At 37.4% G+C, this 15,635-nt stretch overlaps 2 protein-coding genes across 2 annotated transcripts; both read left to right on the top strand.

The window, feature by feature from the left end:
* The first annotated feature begins 818 nt into the window (after window positions 1-818).
* Window positions 819-3,147, top strand: LOC136252012 (aqualysin-1-like). The gene is made up of 6 exons (XM_066044344.1): window positions 819-1,308; window positions 1,436-1,625; window positions 1,723-1,925; window positions 2,104-2,290; window positions 2,530-2,738; window positions 2,982-3,147. The coding sequence occupies exons 1-6, from the start codon at window positions 1,092-1,094 to the stop codon at window positions 3,029-3,031; spliced, it is 1,056 nt and encodes a 351-aa protein (XP_065900416.1). The 5' UTR covers window positions 819-1,091; the 3' UTR covers window positions 3,032-3,147.
* Window positions 3,148-7,164: 4,017 nt separating this feature from the next.
* On the top strand, window positions 7,165-8,265 carry LOC136253832 (TNF receptor-associated factor 5-like). Its single transcript, XM_066046490.1, has one exon. The coding sequence runs from the start codon at window positions 7,165-7,167 to the stop codon at window positions 8,263-8,265; it is 1,101 nt and encodes a 366-aa protein (XP_065902562.1).
* The last annotated feature ends 7,370 nt before the right edge of the window (window positions 8,266-15,635 follow it).

Below are 15,635 nucleotides of genomic sequence, written 5' to 3'. Positions count from 1 at the left end.
GTTGCAATATCAGACAACTTGGATACTTGGGATAGATAGATACTGAGCATTTTATATTATGCTAATATCACCCACCAGACTGATTATCGGGTAAATCTGCCTCAGAATACATATATCTATTTACTGACGATGTGCATGAAACAGAAGAAACAAAGTTTGTCTCATCTTTTAATTTTTAAATCAAATCCATACGTACTTTTAATCACCAACATTACCTTGCCGCTCCTGTCACTACAGAAGTTGAGTTCTGACTAGTCAGCTTCAGGCAGTAGTAATCAATTACATCACTACACTATTGATGTACCAACTGGACAGGTCTACCCAGTGATGTCATAGTATAGGATATGAGGCAGTGTTGTACTTTGTATCATGAGTAATATCATGATTTAGATAACAGCACAAAGGTCAATGATAGTAACCCTTAAACTATGATAAAAGTGTTTAACCTTTAATAACACATCCTGGATGTTACGAATATATTCTAGACCACTGTCACTAGCTCTGTGTGACAAGTGTGCACATATGTGCATTGCCAAAGCGGGAATTTAATCTGTGCTATTGCTTGAGTACTTGTGAATTGTTTGCATATACTTGTTGGCACACTCTATTTATAATTTAGTCAGATTTTATTTTGTCTGGCATACTTTGTTGAAAAAATTGCACTTGTAAGCACAGTTAGAAAGTAGTTTAGCGCATTCATAGCAACACCACACATCTCACAATGGTACAGTGCACTGTAAAATGGATAGATTTAGTTTCACATGTTGTGCACTTTTATGATGTAAGGTCACCTGGAAAGTGGACACCTAGCTTTGATCAATTGGTTGAGGTGTATGTACAGTACATAATGCGCTATGGTAACAGTCAAATTTTATTCATTATGACTGTGTAAACAAGCCATACCAATATCATAACAGTCCACATCACACTGATGATGTAATACGACCACATCCTGGACTAAAGTATATCATTGCACACTTGGCATATACCACAGCCAGCATGTATAAATACTGCAGCCTCCCAATAGCAGCTTATCAATCATTCAGTAGAACTATTAGTAAGTAGTGCTTTGATTGCTTAACTTTTTAAGTATGAATTCGATAGTAAAGAAATTGACTGTATTAGCATTGTTGATATCACTGGTGTCTGCTCTACCAGTACAAGATAGTCAAGTGAAGGCTGCCATTGATGACAGTGAAGTACACAAGAGAGACTCAAGATCACTGGATTTTGGATTAGGATGGCATCTTGATAGAATTGATCAGCGGTCACTACCACTCAATGGAAAATACTGCCCATCAGAAAATGGTAAATCTATCTATCTATATCTATTTACACATTCTAAACAATTTTGCAGTTGAGATATACATAGTATTTGAAATAGAGCTCTGATCATGCTGTCCTGAATTTAGGAATTAACTTTATTCCTTTGTAGGATCTGGAGTTGATATTTATGTGTTTGGTGAAGGAATACAACATGACCATGCAGAATTTGGTGGTAGAGCATTTGATGGAGGGTATAGCACAAAAAGTGGACTATGCTCTAGTGCTTATTTTGGCACTATGGTAGCTAGCTTGGCAGCAGGGAATACTGTTGGAGTAGCCAGGAAGGCCAATGTTTACAGGTATAATTTCTATCATATATTGTAGCTACTACCTGAGTGTGTGCTTATGATCTGTATCAACTAAATGTGGTTATCAAATGTGCCAATTTGTTTACAGCATTGATGTTTTGGAGTGCTTTCTCTTCACTACTGTTTCAAAGGTCATTGATGGAATCCGCCATGTTATGAAGGTGGTAAAGTCAACAGATAGTACTCGTAGAGTAGTTATAGCCCTCCCACTGTACACCTATTACTCTGTTCCTCTTAATAACATCATCAAGAAGGCTACAAAGATGGGTATCGTAGTAGTAGCTGCAGCTGGTAAGTGTCTGGTTCACATGTGTAACACATGCACCTATGACACCAAGGTAGTTTGGTTATACCAGTAGATATACATTATAGCTAGCAACAGGCAAATATACCAGCAACTGCGTACTAATTATAACATAGTGATATTTGTATGATACATATTTAGTGTGAAGTTGCTATTGTTTGATAGGGAACCAGGTGGACAATGCCTGTAGATATTCTCCTGCCAGTTCACCAGATGTGATCAGTGTTGGTGCTACAACCAGACATGATGGGTTGTATCGTTCCTTCTTGGAGGGTACCAACTATGGAAAATGTGTAACACTGTTTGCCCCTGGACAGCTAGTGACAGCTGCAACTGATAATGATGCATACATGTAAGAATGATATAGTTGTGTTACTTGTGTATGACATTGTCATAGTCTTGAGTGTTGGTTGTCTAACTATAGTTGTGGCTTCATTAGGCAAATCAATAAAAAATGTGTGTCTGTCTTGTGTGTTTTCAAGCTACAGATATACATAGTTGAAGTCCTTTTCAAATGTTAACTTAAACATGTCAAAATAGAAGCTTTATCCTATTGATTGTACAATTTTTATATGTTGTTTCTCTCTGTAGTACAACTACTGGAACATCACTATCTTGTGGCATAGTGGCAGGAGCAGCTGCTCAAGTATTGGAGAAATATCCCGATTTCACACCTCAGGAAGTCAAGAAACATCTTGTCAGTATGGCCACAGAAGATGCTATTGATTTTAGTACACTACCACGCTGGGAAATGGGGTACACATCCAACAGACTGCTGTATACTGGAAGTAGATGTGTTGGTAAGTTTAGAATGACCATACTATATACTCTGAAGCTAAACCTGAAAGTTTATTCCAGTGACCTTTAAGCCAAATTCCTTTTTTTTATTAATGTCATGACATGATGTACAGAAGGTATTAGGTATGTAGCATTAGTAGCAGGGCTGTACTGACAGCATTTCTGCCTGCCAATATCTTGCCACATATTGTTCAACGACTTATTGCTATCACTATACGTATACATTTGTGTTAATTTTATTGTAGATGATGATGGTGACAGTGATGGTAGTGGAGATTCTCTTATGATGCCATAGACAAATTCACTTGATCTCTATGAGAACAGAACTTAATATAAATATACCTATATCACTCGTTTTGTAATTCCATTTTTATTATTAATAACAATGATCAATGAGATAATTTAATTAGATAGTTTTGGTGAATCTTGTACAATAGAGTTCAAATGACATGCCAAAGAAATATGGTATACACAGCTACCTAGACTATAGTCAGTTCACATCTGTCCTGGAGTGCAGCCTGTTGTTTATGTGATGCACTGTGAATGCTATTATAAGTTGTGTTGTATGAAGTATTAAGTAATTATGCTGAAACCTCAGAATGCCTGTATAATCTGACATTGTTTTGTATACCAAATGGTCTTTTTATATGTAATACTACCTGAATAATCTTATCGCAATGGTGTTGAGGTTTCACTGTTATATGGAAGTGTTTGGATTCTGTAACTGAAGGATGCATTTTTTTGTTGTAAGGTAAAGCCTTCAAATGTACCACATATGATGCTACATAATTATTTCTACTATGTAGCTGTCTTGTGTATACGAAACATCAACAAATCCAATACATACTTACTTTATTCACAAGACCTTTCTTTCACATGCAAGTCATCACTACACGCACCATAAATTGTTTATCGTATGCCTCATGTTATGTAGTAGCTAGTTACCAATAAATTCTTGAATTTCACATCTTAGCATAAGATGGTGATGATGAATACTTATGCAGGGTCAGATTTAGGGGAGGGGAGGGGAGGAGCTATGCACTTGTTATCCGCAGAAAAAAATTACTGCATATTTGCATTGTGCTTATTTTAAAGTTTAAGCATCTTTAAAGTTAACAAGAGTGGTGTGTCTGCGGTTGATACAAATCTACAACAATCTCCTCTTTAAAAAATCACTGTGTATATGTGGTAAAGAGTATAATTGTAGGTGACTACAGCTATAGTATGTCCATCCATACTACTTGTTTCTTGGGTATGCTGCAGCTGTATACTGCAAAGAATTTAGCACCTTGAAGGTCCTTGTGTAATTTGCTTCAAGATATAAGATCAGTGAGTCGGGGATGGTAGGCCTGAGATAATTTATTGCCTATTATGCTTTTGAGCAATGCTCCAAAATTTTGCTCCAATAATGCCCATTGTGCCCCATTATGCTTCAAATAATTATGCTCATATAAAATTGTGTCATGACTGCTCTATTAGAGTATCAAATGCATCTAGCTGCAAATGTTCTATTAGCAAATGGTGACTGTTCTATTAGAGTATATCTAATCTCCTTCACAAGTGGGTGTAAATCTGATTTTTACTACTATCCCATTCTGCATCAAATGTGCTGAATTTTAGCACAAAAATTGTGCCTATTATGCTGGCATTGTGTTCAATGTTTGGCTACCTATTATGCCCCAAATTATTCTAGCATAATCAGTGCAAGCTTGCTTTAAGAGCTGACAAAAGTACATAATGCATCTAGTGTATGTATTAATCTATAATAAAAAGGGCTAAGACTCTTACCACACTGCAGTACTATAATATTAAAGGGTTCAAAGCAATAAAAGTAAAATATATAATGCCTGGAACTTGGATCAATCAGTAAGACACATACCTGATTCCATCAGTTTTTAGATTTGATTTGACAGTATTCTTGTTAGAGAACCCCAATCATTAAGAGAACCCCAATCATTATACACACATTTGAGAAGGATTATTTATTCATAAAAGCAAGAGTTTATTATTAACTCTTGATAAAAGCTATAATGCAATCTGTTTGGGGCTTTGGGAACTGATAGTTATGGAGACTGATTTTAACACTGCAGCATTATTGAATCAAAAGCAAAACAGTAATAAGCCAGATTGGTGGTGCCTAATTTCAGGCTATCGTCATCGTACAAGTACTCAAAACTAAAAGTACACCTGGATAGAAGATATCAATTTGTAATTTGAAGAAATGTAAAATAAAAAACACAGAACTAGTTAGCTAATTACTTATGTTTGTATTTATCTGTGACATGAAGAATTTGAAGGATTTACATTGTCACATAATAATAAGTGATCATGCATATACATAATTGTGACGTACATTTTTCTTCCTGTTACATTATTAGCAATATTATTATTATGCTAGTTTGTTACCTGAATGATCATACCTTGTGGTGATTGCTCCATCATGATCTCCTATATATAGTCATAAATTAAATTTCCAAATACTAAACCTTAAAATTAATAATATTCTGTATGTATCCAGTCAGTGATAGAAAGTGCATCAGAATTACTGACTGTTCTATTAGAGTATGCCACCAATCATGCATTTCCAATAGCATGCAATAACGTTGCATGTTCAGTTTGTCGGTTTTTCAGGAAATCTTGGCCAATGACACATTTGTTCTGCCTTACTGTACTCAATGATAACTAAGTACTTATATAATTTTGATTATATAATCAGGTACAACGGAAGAGGCCTATGATATGCAGACCTCATTTAATTAAATGTTTACAAGAAAATGCGAAAATCACCAGCTGCTGCATGATTACTATAGGGCTTACAATTGCAAATACATATAGCTATCCGCCTGTAAAATTAATCTGAAGCTGTGTGTGCATTAATTACATACAGCTAATTATTTGGGCACCAAAGATTTTTTCAGTCTAGCAGCCATAAAAAGCTAAGATGCATGCATGCATAGCTACGTAGTTTCTAATTAGCTTCAAAGATGCTTTAATTGAAAAGTATGTACACTGTATGAACAACAGTAGCTACGTCTACACAGCAATAATAACATTTAATCCATTACCACATGTACACAATATCCTTATAAACAATAGAATTATAATAGTATATAGCTGTTCTTCTTGCAAAAATTGTTTATAGAGATCATTCTAGCAAATGCTATAGCACCATCTTTACCTATAGCATTACCACCCATGTGCAGTATCTCCAATGATGTGTTGTGTTGTAAGCTGTTTGCAATTGCTTTAGCTCCTGGAGCTCCAATACAGTTTGTAAAAAGATACAGTTCTCGCAACATGGTGGTTTTCATTAATCCTTTTGATAACTGTATTGCTGCAACATCATCAATTTTGTTTTCACTTATGTGCAACTCTTCCAAGCAGATCATCACATCAGAAATTGCTGGCATTTCTTGTGGCGTGAGGGAAATCCCACTCATGTGTAGTACTCTGACTGTGTTTGTGTTGATTATTGTAGTGGAGATATATCTTATCTAATCCAAAACAGCCAAGCTGTAAAAAAAAGTGTGCGGCCCTCAGAAAGGCTATGATGAAAAAAGATGTGAAATCCAAAGTGGCGGCCAAGAAATGGCTGTGATGGTAGGTTAATGGTAAAAATTTTAATAATGACAATTCAGGTAAATTTTGTGAAGCGGCACAAAAATTCACCTGAATTGTCGTTATTAAAATTTTTACCATTAACCTACCATCACAGCCATTTCTTGGCCGCCACCTTGGATTTCACATCTTTTTTCACCATAGCCTTTCTGAGGGCCGCACACTTTTTTTACAGCTTGGCTGTTTTGGATTAGATTTCATTTCTTTTTGTATTTGTATACCCCAAAGCCGGCCTATGGCCAGCTTTGGGACTTTTTTAACCTATGTTTTTTTTCTTTACTACAGGAAGAAGTAAAGATGAAGTAGATGTACTTTAAATATTTTATCAGTAAATGTACAAATTATATATATAATACATATGTGACCAGATTTGCAAAAAGGGGCCTTCCACACACATCCAATTTGCCAACTTTGACAATTGATAACTTCAGATTAGAAAGAGCTATTGCCTTGAAATTTGGGCAGTGGTGATTTCTTTGCAGCTGAACTCTCCACATGATGGTTTCTTTGGCTGAACTCTCTACAAGGCAATTTCTTCTAGCTGATCTCTCTACAGGGAGATTTGTTTGTAGCTGAACTATCTACAAGGTAATTTCTTCTAGCTGATCTCTCTACAGGGTGATTTGTTTGTAGCTGAATTCTGTACAGGTGATTTGTTTGCAGCTGAGCTCTTTACAAAATGGTTTCTTTGTAGCTGAACTCTCTAAAAGGTAACTTCTTCTAACTGATCTTTCTACAGGGTCACTAGTTTGTAGCTGAACTATCTACATGGTGGTTTCTTTGTAGCTGGGAAGTGTCCCTCGTAAAGATATGAAAGCACACAGGGAAGAATGCCCTCTTGAAATTGTTCGGTGTGAGTATCTCAATGTAGGATGTGAAGAGCGGATGATGCGGAAAGACTTGAAGAAACATGAAGAAGAGAAGATGAAAGATCATCTGTTTATGACCAAGCATGAAATGCAACAACAGATAACTGATCTTAAACACCAACTGTCTGATGCTAAACAACAGCTGTCAGAGACTGAATCCGAGTTAAGTGGTACTAACCAACAATTATCAGCTAATTTGGAACAAAAGTATTCAGATAATGAGGCTGAATTATTTGCTACTCAACAGCAGCTGTCAATATCTACATCTGAACTAGATAGTACTAAACTACAACTTGCCATTGCATTAAAGCAGATCAACAGTCTAATGGTGTTGATGTATCACACAACTCTCTCCACTAATATCAGTGGTACAGAATCAATAGTGTCAGCAGCGAAGTGGTCAGTTACGCTAGCAGTGATATCAGAAATGAGTACATCAGGTGGTCAGATGTGTCCAGTTATTGTTAAGCTCACTGAATTTCAAGAAAAAGAGGAAGAGCAGATTGAATGGTATAGTAACCCCTTTTACACCCATGACAGAGGTTATAAAATGTGTCTCTGTGTTTGTCCTGCTGGTAATGGTGCTGGTATAGGAACTCACTTGTCAGTGTACCTGTGCATCATGAATGGTCCATATGATGATGAGCTCACATGGCCGCTGGTGAGAAGGTTTGAAGTGCTGTTGCTGAATCAGAAAAATGACTGCATTCATACTCTGATGGATCTGTCACTGAATATGGAGATTGATGATGATCATGTAGATGGTGGCTGCAACAAAGGCATTGATGGTGAAGCATTCGACAGCAGCACTGATGATAAAGATTTTGATGACAATGATGAAATGAATGATGGCAATGATGATGACAACGATGAAGAAAAAGACAATGATGAAGACAAGGAAGAAGATGATGATGATGACAATGAGATTAGTACTGCTCATGGAAGAGATCGGTTCATTTCCAAAGAAATCCTTAACAGGATTACTTCTACACGTCAGTATCTCAAGGATGATTGTGTCTTCTTCAGAATTAGTATGCTATAGATGTGGCGAATTAATTCCACAAAACTAAATTATAACTTTTCTCTTGTGTAAGCGTTGTTTTGTGAAATTTTAGTCAAATGATACCATAGTACCATACACTGCGCAGCCACCCTAATGTAATACAGACAGTATTAACTGTCAATATTAAAACTTCAGTGAGTCTTACATTAAATGGCACAATTCCCCTCTAGACCTCGCTAAATTAGCATGGTTTGCATGCAAGTGTACATGTGCTTCTAGGTATATGCACATTTTCTGTATAATTTAGTTGTAATGCTATGAGACTAGGCCCTGGTATCACAAAAGGTCTGGATTGGAATAGAATCCATAGCCAGTCATCAAATATCCTGGAGCTGCCCATGGTGACTAGGTTAGCAGTATAGCTATATAAGGCTAATGATTTTCTCCTTGCTATATAATAATATCATCGTCAGAATAAGGAATAATATTACACACTTGGTCCTTGGAATGCATGCCAAAGTATATATAGGTAATAGTTGTAACACACCTATGAGATTTGTATCTTGATTTGTAAGCACGACACCCGAGGGCCGCAGGCCCGAGGGTGGAGTTTTTACAAAGGCCCGAGGGTGGAGTGTTTACAAAGGCCCGAGGGTGGAGTGTTTACAAAGGCCCGAGGGTGGAGTGTTTACAAAGGCCCGAGGGTGGAGTGTTTACAAATCAGATACAAACCAAACGGGTGTATTCTAACTGATTTGTGGTATGGGGTGTACACAGATCAAAGGCACCCATTTGTAACATGGAAGGAACAAGAACGCAAGGCTAATATTGGCCACTGCTGAGCGCTGTGTACAAGGAACGATTTTACTCTCTATTTACTGTCTTGATGGTTAGTTAGTTCATTGTTAGCTAGTTTATTCATTGGTAGCGAATTTGTTATGCACAAGCACGAGGTTCTAGCTATCGTCGATGCCAATCACTCCAGCCATTGTACAGCTTCCGCATCATTTAGACAGGTGTAGCTGAAGTGTCTGATATTCATTGTTGAGTGGTGCAGCGCTATAATAGTCTTGGTTAGCTTAATTTATTGGCGAACCAGCGTGTGGTAGATTACCGGGCTCAGCGCAGCGGTTATACCACTTTCCATTTATTCAGATAGTGCAGTGTTGTGTGTTCATTCATTCCAGAGTGATTTACCTCCTTGACATTATTAGCCTTGCATTGTGATTTCCTGTGTTGGCCTGGTGTATGGTTTCGTTTGAAGTGTTTGAACTAATTAGTGGCCAGACTGTGTGGCCAAAAGGAGGTACTTAGCCATGCTACAATTATTTGTAAACCAGTTCACAATTGATCTGTAATACTGGTGGCAGCCTTTGATCTGCCCACGCACCGTACTGCAACTATATATAGAACACTGGTCTAACTAGTGGAAGTGTAGTAACTGATCTGCATTTTACGGCGTGCGCCTGGTTTACTGAAATTGTTTTCGTAAAATTGTGTGTGTGTACCGTGTTTTTCAGGTTTCTTGCGAAAATCAAAGCATAAACGTGATCAAACACGTGATCTGTAATTCAAACATCTCGAACTTGCAAGGCATTTAAAGTGAATATTCGCACCTTTTGCCGATCATTGTACACGTTCAAGTATTGCTAGTATGTTGCAAGTTATGTAAGCCTTGCTAGTTCGAAGCACGGATCACGTGTTTGATCACGTTAATGCTTTGATTTTTGCCAGAAACCTGAAAAACACAGTACTGCGGTTCTAAGAGACCTTGCGCGACAACAAACAAGTGAAAATCACGTGCACAAGATTTCGTCCAATCAAATCAATTCATTTTTGAAGTTCAAACAATAATTACCGCACGTGACGTCTTGTTTGTTGCGCAAGGTCTCTTAGAACCGCTGTACCTATCTATGTTTGTCCGTACGCACCCACGTGAGCAAAATCGTTTAATAACGGTAAAAGCAGCTTTTACGTAAGAAGTAAAAGTGAAATGAAGTCTGTATTAAACTTCTGCACAGGTGAACTTTGCTCTGAGGTGGTTTCTTTTCGGCGGACTGAAATACGGGTGTGGTGACTTTCCTCAGACTACCTTCCCCTTGAGGTTTTCAGGCATTTAGCAACTGAAAAACAATGGTGCAGGCCTCGTACACTGCCAGGAATAGCCTATCGCTTCGAGTTGAAAGGGGGCGTATCCCTTACGTACGCGAACGAAAATGAAGAGCAGCTTTGAGGCTTTGTCGAGAGAATTTGTGGGAAAAAACACGTTAGTCACACTATAAAACAGTTTAGAAGATGATTTTGTGCGTAATTTGTTGGTAAAAGCGGTTTGTTTAACAAACGCTTCCTTAGCAGTGCATAGCAACGTAATTGAACGAATTACGAATATTTCATGAATTACGAAATACGAGAATTCACTAATAATATTATTGCACAACCCAAAACTACCCTATTGTAAAGTAGTAATACATAGTTGGTTAATTCATAGTAGTATATACTGTCTATTAATTCCAGATAAGTTAGCTAGATGCATGGCGCCTGGTTTTTAGAAGTAGCACAACATCAACTTGTTTCCATTAATTACAGGAGCACAGAGTATGTTTTCTTCAGAAAAGGACCAAACTGGTGATAGCTCAACAAGTCAATCAGTACTACATGTATAGAAAAACTGTTATATATGGTATAGACGTTTTGCCAAAAGGTAAATAGCTGGCCAATATGTTTGTGTGGGTAACAATGTATTATGTTCAGAGAAGATCTCAGATCCCAGCTGTTGTGGCTCCTCTGGTGCATGCCTAGACTGCATGTTGTGCAGGATCAAGTCACCACTGGGTCTGTGATTGTTTTCTGTGTTCTTCAACATTTCAGTTACATGTCTCTGACTCCCTGTATTCACAGGCTTTAGCCTTCTCACAGGTCCCTATAGTGGGATATCATCTAATAAAATCCATGTGAAGAACTCAAGCTTTAAATTCCACTATGAAAATTTTTTTCGCCCAGTTGATTATTATTGAAAGCCTTTTTACAATATGTGTTCAAGCAATCTTCAGAGACTTACTTCCTCCATTACTTGCATGTATCTCCATTGAATTGTTGATTCATATATATCCCAGTGAATGAATGATACCATGAAAAGTGCAAAATGTTATCATTTGCTCATGATAGGTAGCTACAGACGTAAATTGAGATCAAGCATGCATTTATTTTTATTATCATCTATAAAGCTACAGTACAGCTACTCATGGCATTGGATTACATTGTATCCATCTATAGTGACAGTGATTTCTATCAAGATGCCATCCTAGTTCATCAGTCAACGACCTTACTTCTCTGTTGTGTACTTCACTATCATCAATTGTATAGCCATCAACTGAACATCTTCTACTGGTAGACCAGTGATAGTGATAGAAGAAAACTCAACTTCTCCAAAATCATATTCATACATATCAGACTTCTCTGTCAGTGAATTCTCTGTCAACTCAAACTCTTCTGCCGCATGATGAGGGTTGAAGTTACTATAGCTATTCATACCAGTTAACATGGAGCCGTCTTAGTTAAATAGGATCAAATATTTTTTCCAAAGGTTTCATGAATTTCTCTGTAATGCATAGCTATGCATTATCCTGTCAGGCTGACACTGTATATTATCATCTCTATGCATCTCATCAATATTTAAATGCATTCACACACTACATACTGACTGTTTTATCAGAGAGTATCGACTTTATTTATTATGACTGAGTACAGTATTTATGATTTCCTGGGTAAAATGGATTGTTAGTACAGCTATACACCAGCCTGCATTACATTAAGTCCACATATTTTTCCTGTATACTCTTCTGAAGGTTGGAGAAATGTAATTGTATATGGATGCACATATGGTATGCATTTGAGCTGGGCTTGATTCAAGCACAATTTTTGGAAATAGACTTTTTATATGCTCAATAGATGGACTATTGACTGTCAATCTCAAAGTTTGTTGGTTTGGAATTGGCTAGTTTGGCATGCACAGTGATTTTACTGGTTTAAAACTGAAAAATATACAGGGCTCCCCATACATTTTAAGGGAAAAAATGGAACAATTGAATTGATTTATCGAACTAGGAAGCCATCTTCGTAGTAGCTATCCTGGACTGTTGTGAAATTGCGGTTGTTTCTAGCTGACAATATTTACATGTAATGAGAGTAACTTAGTTCAGGGTTTATTGGATCTCAGCAATGTTTGTATGCTAGCTTTGTGGTGAGCAAATATGTTTCACTTACTGCACACTTGTCAATCAATGTTTTATACCCATAGCCAATGGCCATCTTATTAATAGTACTCAGTGAAAAAGATTAAAATTAATGTTAAACATAATAGGCAACTCAAGGAAAAGATTAAATTTAATGTTAAACTTATAAAGGTAAACAACTCAAGTGGAGGTGTGCAACAATACCTATAAGGTGTAGTTGTGATTTCGATTATGCATGGCAATGCTATGCCAACTTTGAAGTGTTTCAGTTTTTTTTGTTTTTTTTTGGAAAACAAAATCGCTAACTAATCTCGCGTGGCCATTGAGACCGCTTTTTCTCGGCGCTTGCATTATAATGCAATCGATAAGCACCGTGCCGAGAAAAAGTGGTCTGGCCACGCGAGACTACTGAAATAGAATCGCTAACTTGAACAAATTAACTAGCTATAGCTACGCATTAGGGAATTGGTAAAACCGGGAGGGGAGCCGGAGCGGGAGATTGCTTAGTAAAATCAGGAACCGGGAATCGGGAGATCACGTGCGACTTCTCCTAAATATCTCACTTGTAATCACGTGCAAACTAAATCTCTCACTTGCTACGAACGGCAGGCGTGATTTTGCAAGTATAGCGTTGCAAGTATAGAGTTGCACGTAGCTATAGTGCGGCCGCGCATGCACAATGGAGGAAGATGTGCTATGTGTTCCTGCATATAATATGTAGCCTCTGTTAAAATTTATCATTCCTTTAGGAAGTTACTGATCTTGACATTGGAAAGATTGCAGTACTTCAGACGAAAAGGAGTAATCAAATAGCTTTTTTGAGACGTTTAAACGATAAGGAAGATAAAACACCAAGAGTAGAGGTATTATATAACAATATCCATGCATAGATAGCGTTTACTGCAATATATTTTTGTAGGTTGTATCAAGTTACAGTGACCCTGATTATGCAGAACTAAACTATCATGCAGGAACTGCCACTCGTTCAAACATTGGAGTTGTGAATACCATTCATGTTGGAGTGCAAAGCAGTAAAGAGAATGCAAAAGCCGAGATTATAACTGCAGTTTTGCTCCTGCACATTTGCAAACAACCGGATACGGATTTGGGAAAACTGCGCATTGATTTGGTTAAAGGTTTGCCACAGTTATTTTCAGTATTGCAACAAGATGATACTGGAACAGTCAATGGCATTTCACAAGTTAAAAAGGACTATCGCGGGAAAGCAGAAGAGATGGTTCAGCTGTTTTGCTACTGCCAAACACCATGGGTTGATGGATCAACATCTGTCGCGCTATATGGCAATTCACATGCAGCGAGACTTCAACATGTACAACTGTTCAAAGTGTGACAACTGGTTCCATAAGTATTGTTTGAGTGCATGTGAGATTACCATACCCAAACGGAATGCCGATTTTTTTTGCAGTGCATGTACTGTACCAGAATCTCTTCCATGGATGCACAATGAATACACCAACACTTGCACTTCTGATAACTTCCTGACAATATTGTCACTCCACTGCAAACAGTACAAATCTTTCTTGGATACCTTTGGTGACAGTGAAGCTGAGAACTCTCTCAAAGCAGCAATTGTATTGATGAATAAAGGAAAGCTGGATGAAGGAAAAACACTATTTTTGCATTTGCTTCAATCAAGATTAAATCTTACAATTTCTCAGGAGAATAATTTGAAATATGATTGTTTTGGTGGTGAGAATAATAGGTGTCTTTGCTTGTTCACACATATCTGGAAACTGGTAATTAAACTTAAATGTACCTCTGAGCATTGCCCTAATCATAACACGGAGGTAACAAAATACCCTTCTACGTTTTCCTTCAGCTCTGGATTAGATAACTTTAATGAAATTTTTCCTATAGCTGGAGATATGGTTGGTTACTGTGGTGCAGAATTTCATTGCCAACCACCAAATGAATCTCTCCATGCAGTTACTGACCGATTAAATTTAACTGGCAGAAACAGAGAAACATTTTATGAGTGCCATGGTGTACCACAGGTAATGGCATCGTCATTTCTTAATCGAGTGCCTTGGATGATCCCGATTGATATCCATGCAGTCCTTGACTGGTAGATCAATATTGACAATTCCAAAAGTTTTAACTATATATGGTCATGGATATCAACTAGCTGGCTGCACTGTTTGTAGTGACAATCATTTTACTGCAGTTTGCTTCTGGTATGGTCATACATTATATTATGATGGCATGAGAAGCCACAGGATTCAACCTTTTAAACTTAATGATTTCCAGAACAAAACTGGGTCATATGCATATTACTTTAGGCAGCTTTGATTTTACATACTGTATGTTGTAGCTAATTAACACTTTATGATTTATTAATGTATTTTGTATACTCAGAGAATAATTATGCTTGGTGTACTGTACTTCAGTCTATCCATTGAAAGTCTGCTGGCAATGATGGGAAGTCTAATCACATTTAGTTGAATGGATTTTAGATTGGTAGGGTGCATGAACTTTAGTATATACTGGGGCAGAACCATGTAGCTAGGACTGGAGGCCTGTTGCTCATCATTCATTATTGTAAGACAATCCAATATGCCAAATAACTGCTGCATGTATTCACTGAAATTACCTTTCAGAAATTTTATGTCCACTAAAATAGCCACTTTGTGAATTACTGTGCTAAAAACCCACACAATACAATTTTATGCATTCACTGCTAATAACTATAAAGCTCTAATGAAAGCCTTTAATATACGGCCATCATGCAAACTTTATCTAGCTATAGCTATTTTTCCCCTCAAGCTCATAATTTACTAGTTTATATTAGTTTCTTCGTCACAGCACTGCAGGCGCTCTAGCTACGTATGTGTGTTACTTGTGACAGCAAAGATTGACACGTGATCTCCCGATTCCCGGTTCCTGATTTTACCAAGCAATCTCCCGCTCCCGCTCCCGCTCCCCTCCCTGTTTTACCAATTACCTACGCATATAAAGTAAGCACCAGTGACTCATACCTTCCAAATTAAGTTCAAAATGTGGCATAGCTGCATCACAAAACTACAAAACGACACAAAACTTTATACTTAGATGTAACGTGCACGAGATTAATGTGTGGACAAACCCCATATCGATTTTCTATTGCGTGAGAATATACGGAGATTTCTTATAAAAATCTCGGATACTGGAACGCCTACC

The sequence above is a fragment of the Dysidea avara genome, chromosome 4, assembly GCF_963678975.1.
Source record: "Dysidea avara chromosome 4, odDysAvar1.4, whole genome shotgun sequence".
NCBI classification, from domain to species: Eukaryota; Metazoa; Porifera; class Demospongiae; order Dictyoceratida; family Dysideidae; genus Dysidea; species Dysidea avara.
The sequence above is the reverse complement of the archived record's forward strand: the minus strand, read 5'-3'. Positions and strand labels throughout refer to the sequence as shown.

Bases quoted from the DNA above. Each gene is read 5' to 3' on its own strand.
- LOC136253832 (XM_066046490.1), top strand. From the start codon at position 7,165: ATGAAAGCACACAGGGAAGAATGCCCTCTTGAAATTGTTCGGTGTGAG.
- LOC136252012 (XM_066044344.1), top strand. From the start codon at position 1,092: ATGAATTCGATAGTAAAGAAATTGACTGTATTAGCATTGTTGATATCA. The intron at 1,309-1,435 runs GTAAATCTATCT...ATTCCTTTGTAG, and splicing joins ATACTGCCCATCAGAAAATG to GATCTGGAGTTGATATTTAT. The intron at 2,739-2,981 runs GTAAGTTTAGAA...ATTTTATTGTAG, and splicing joins TACTGGAAGTAGATGTGTTG to ATGATGATGGTGACAGTGAT.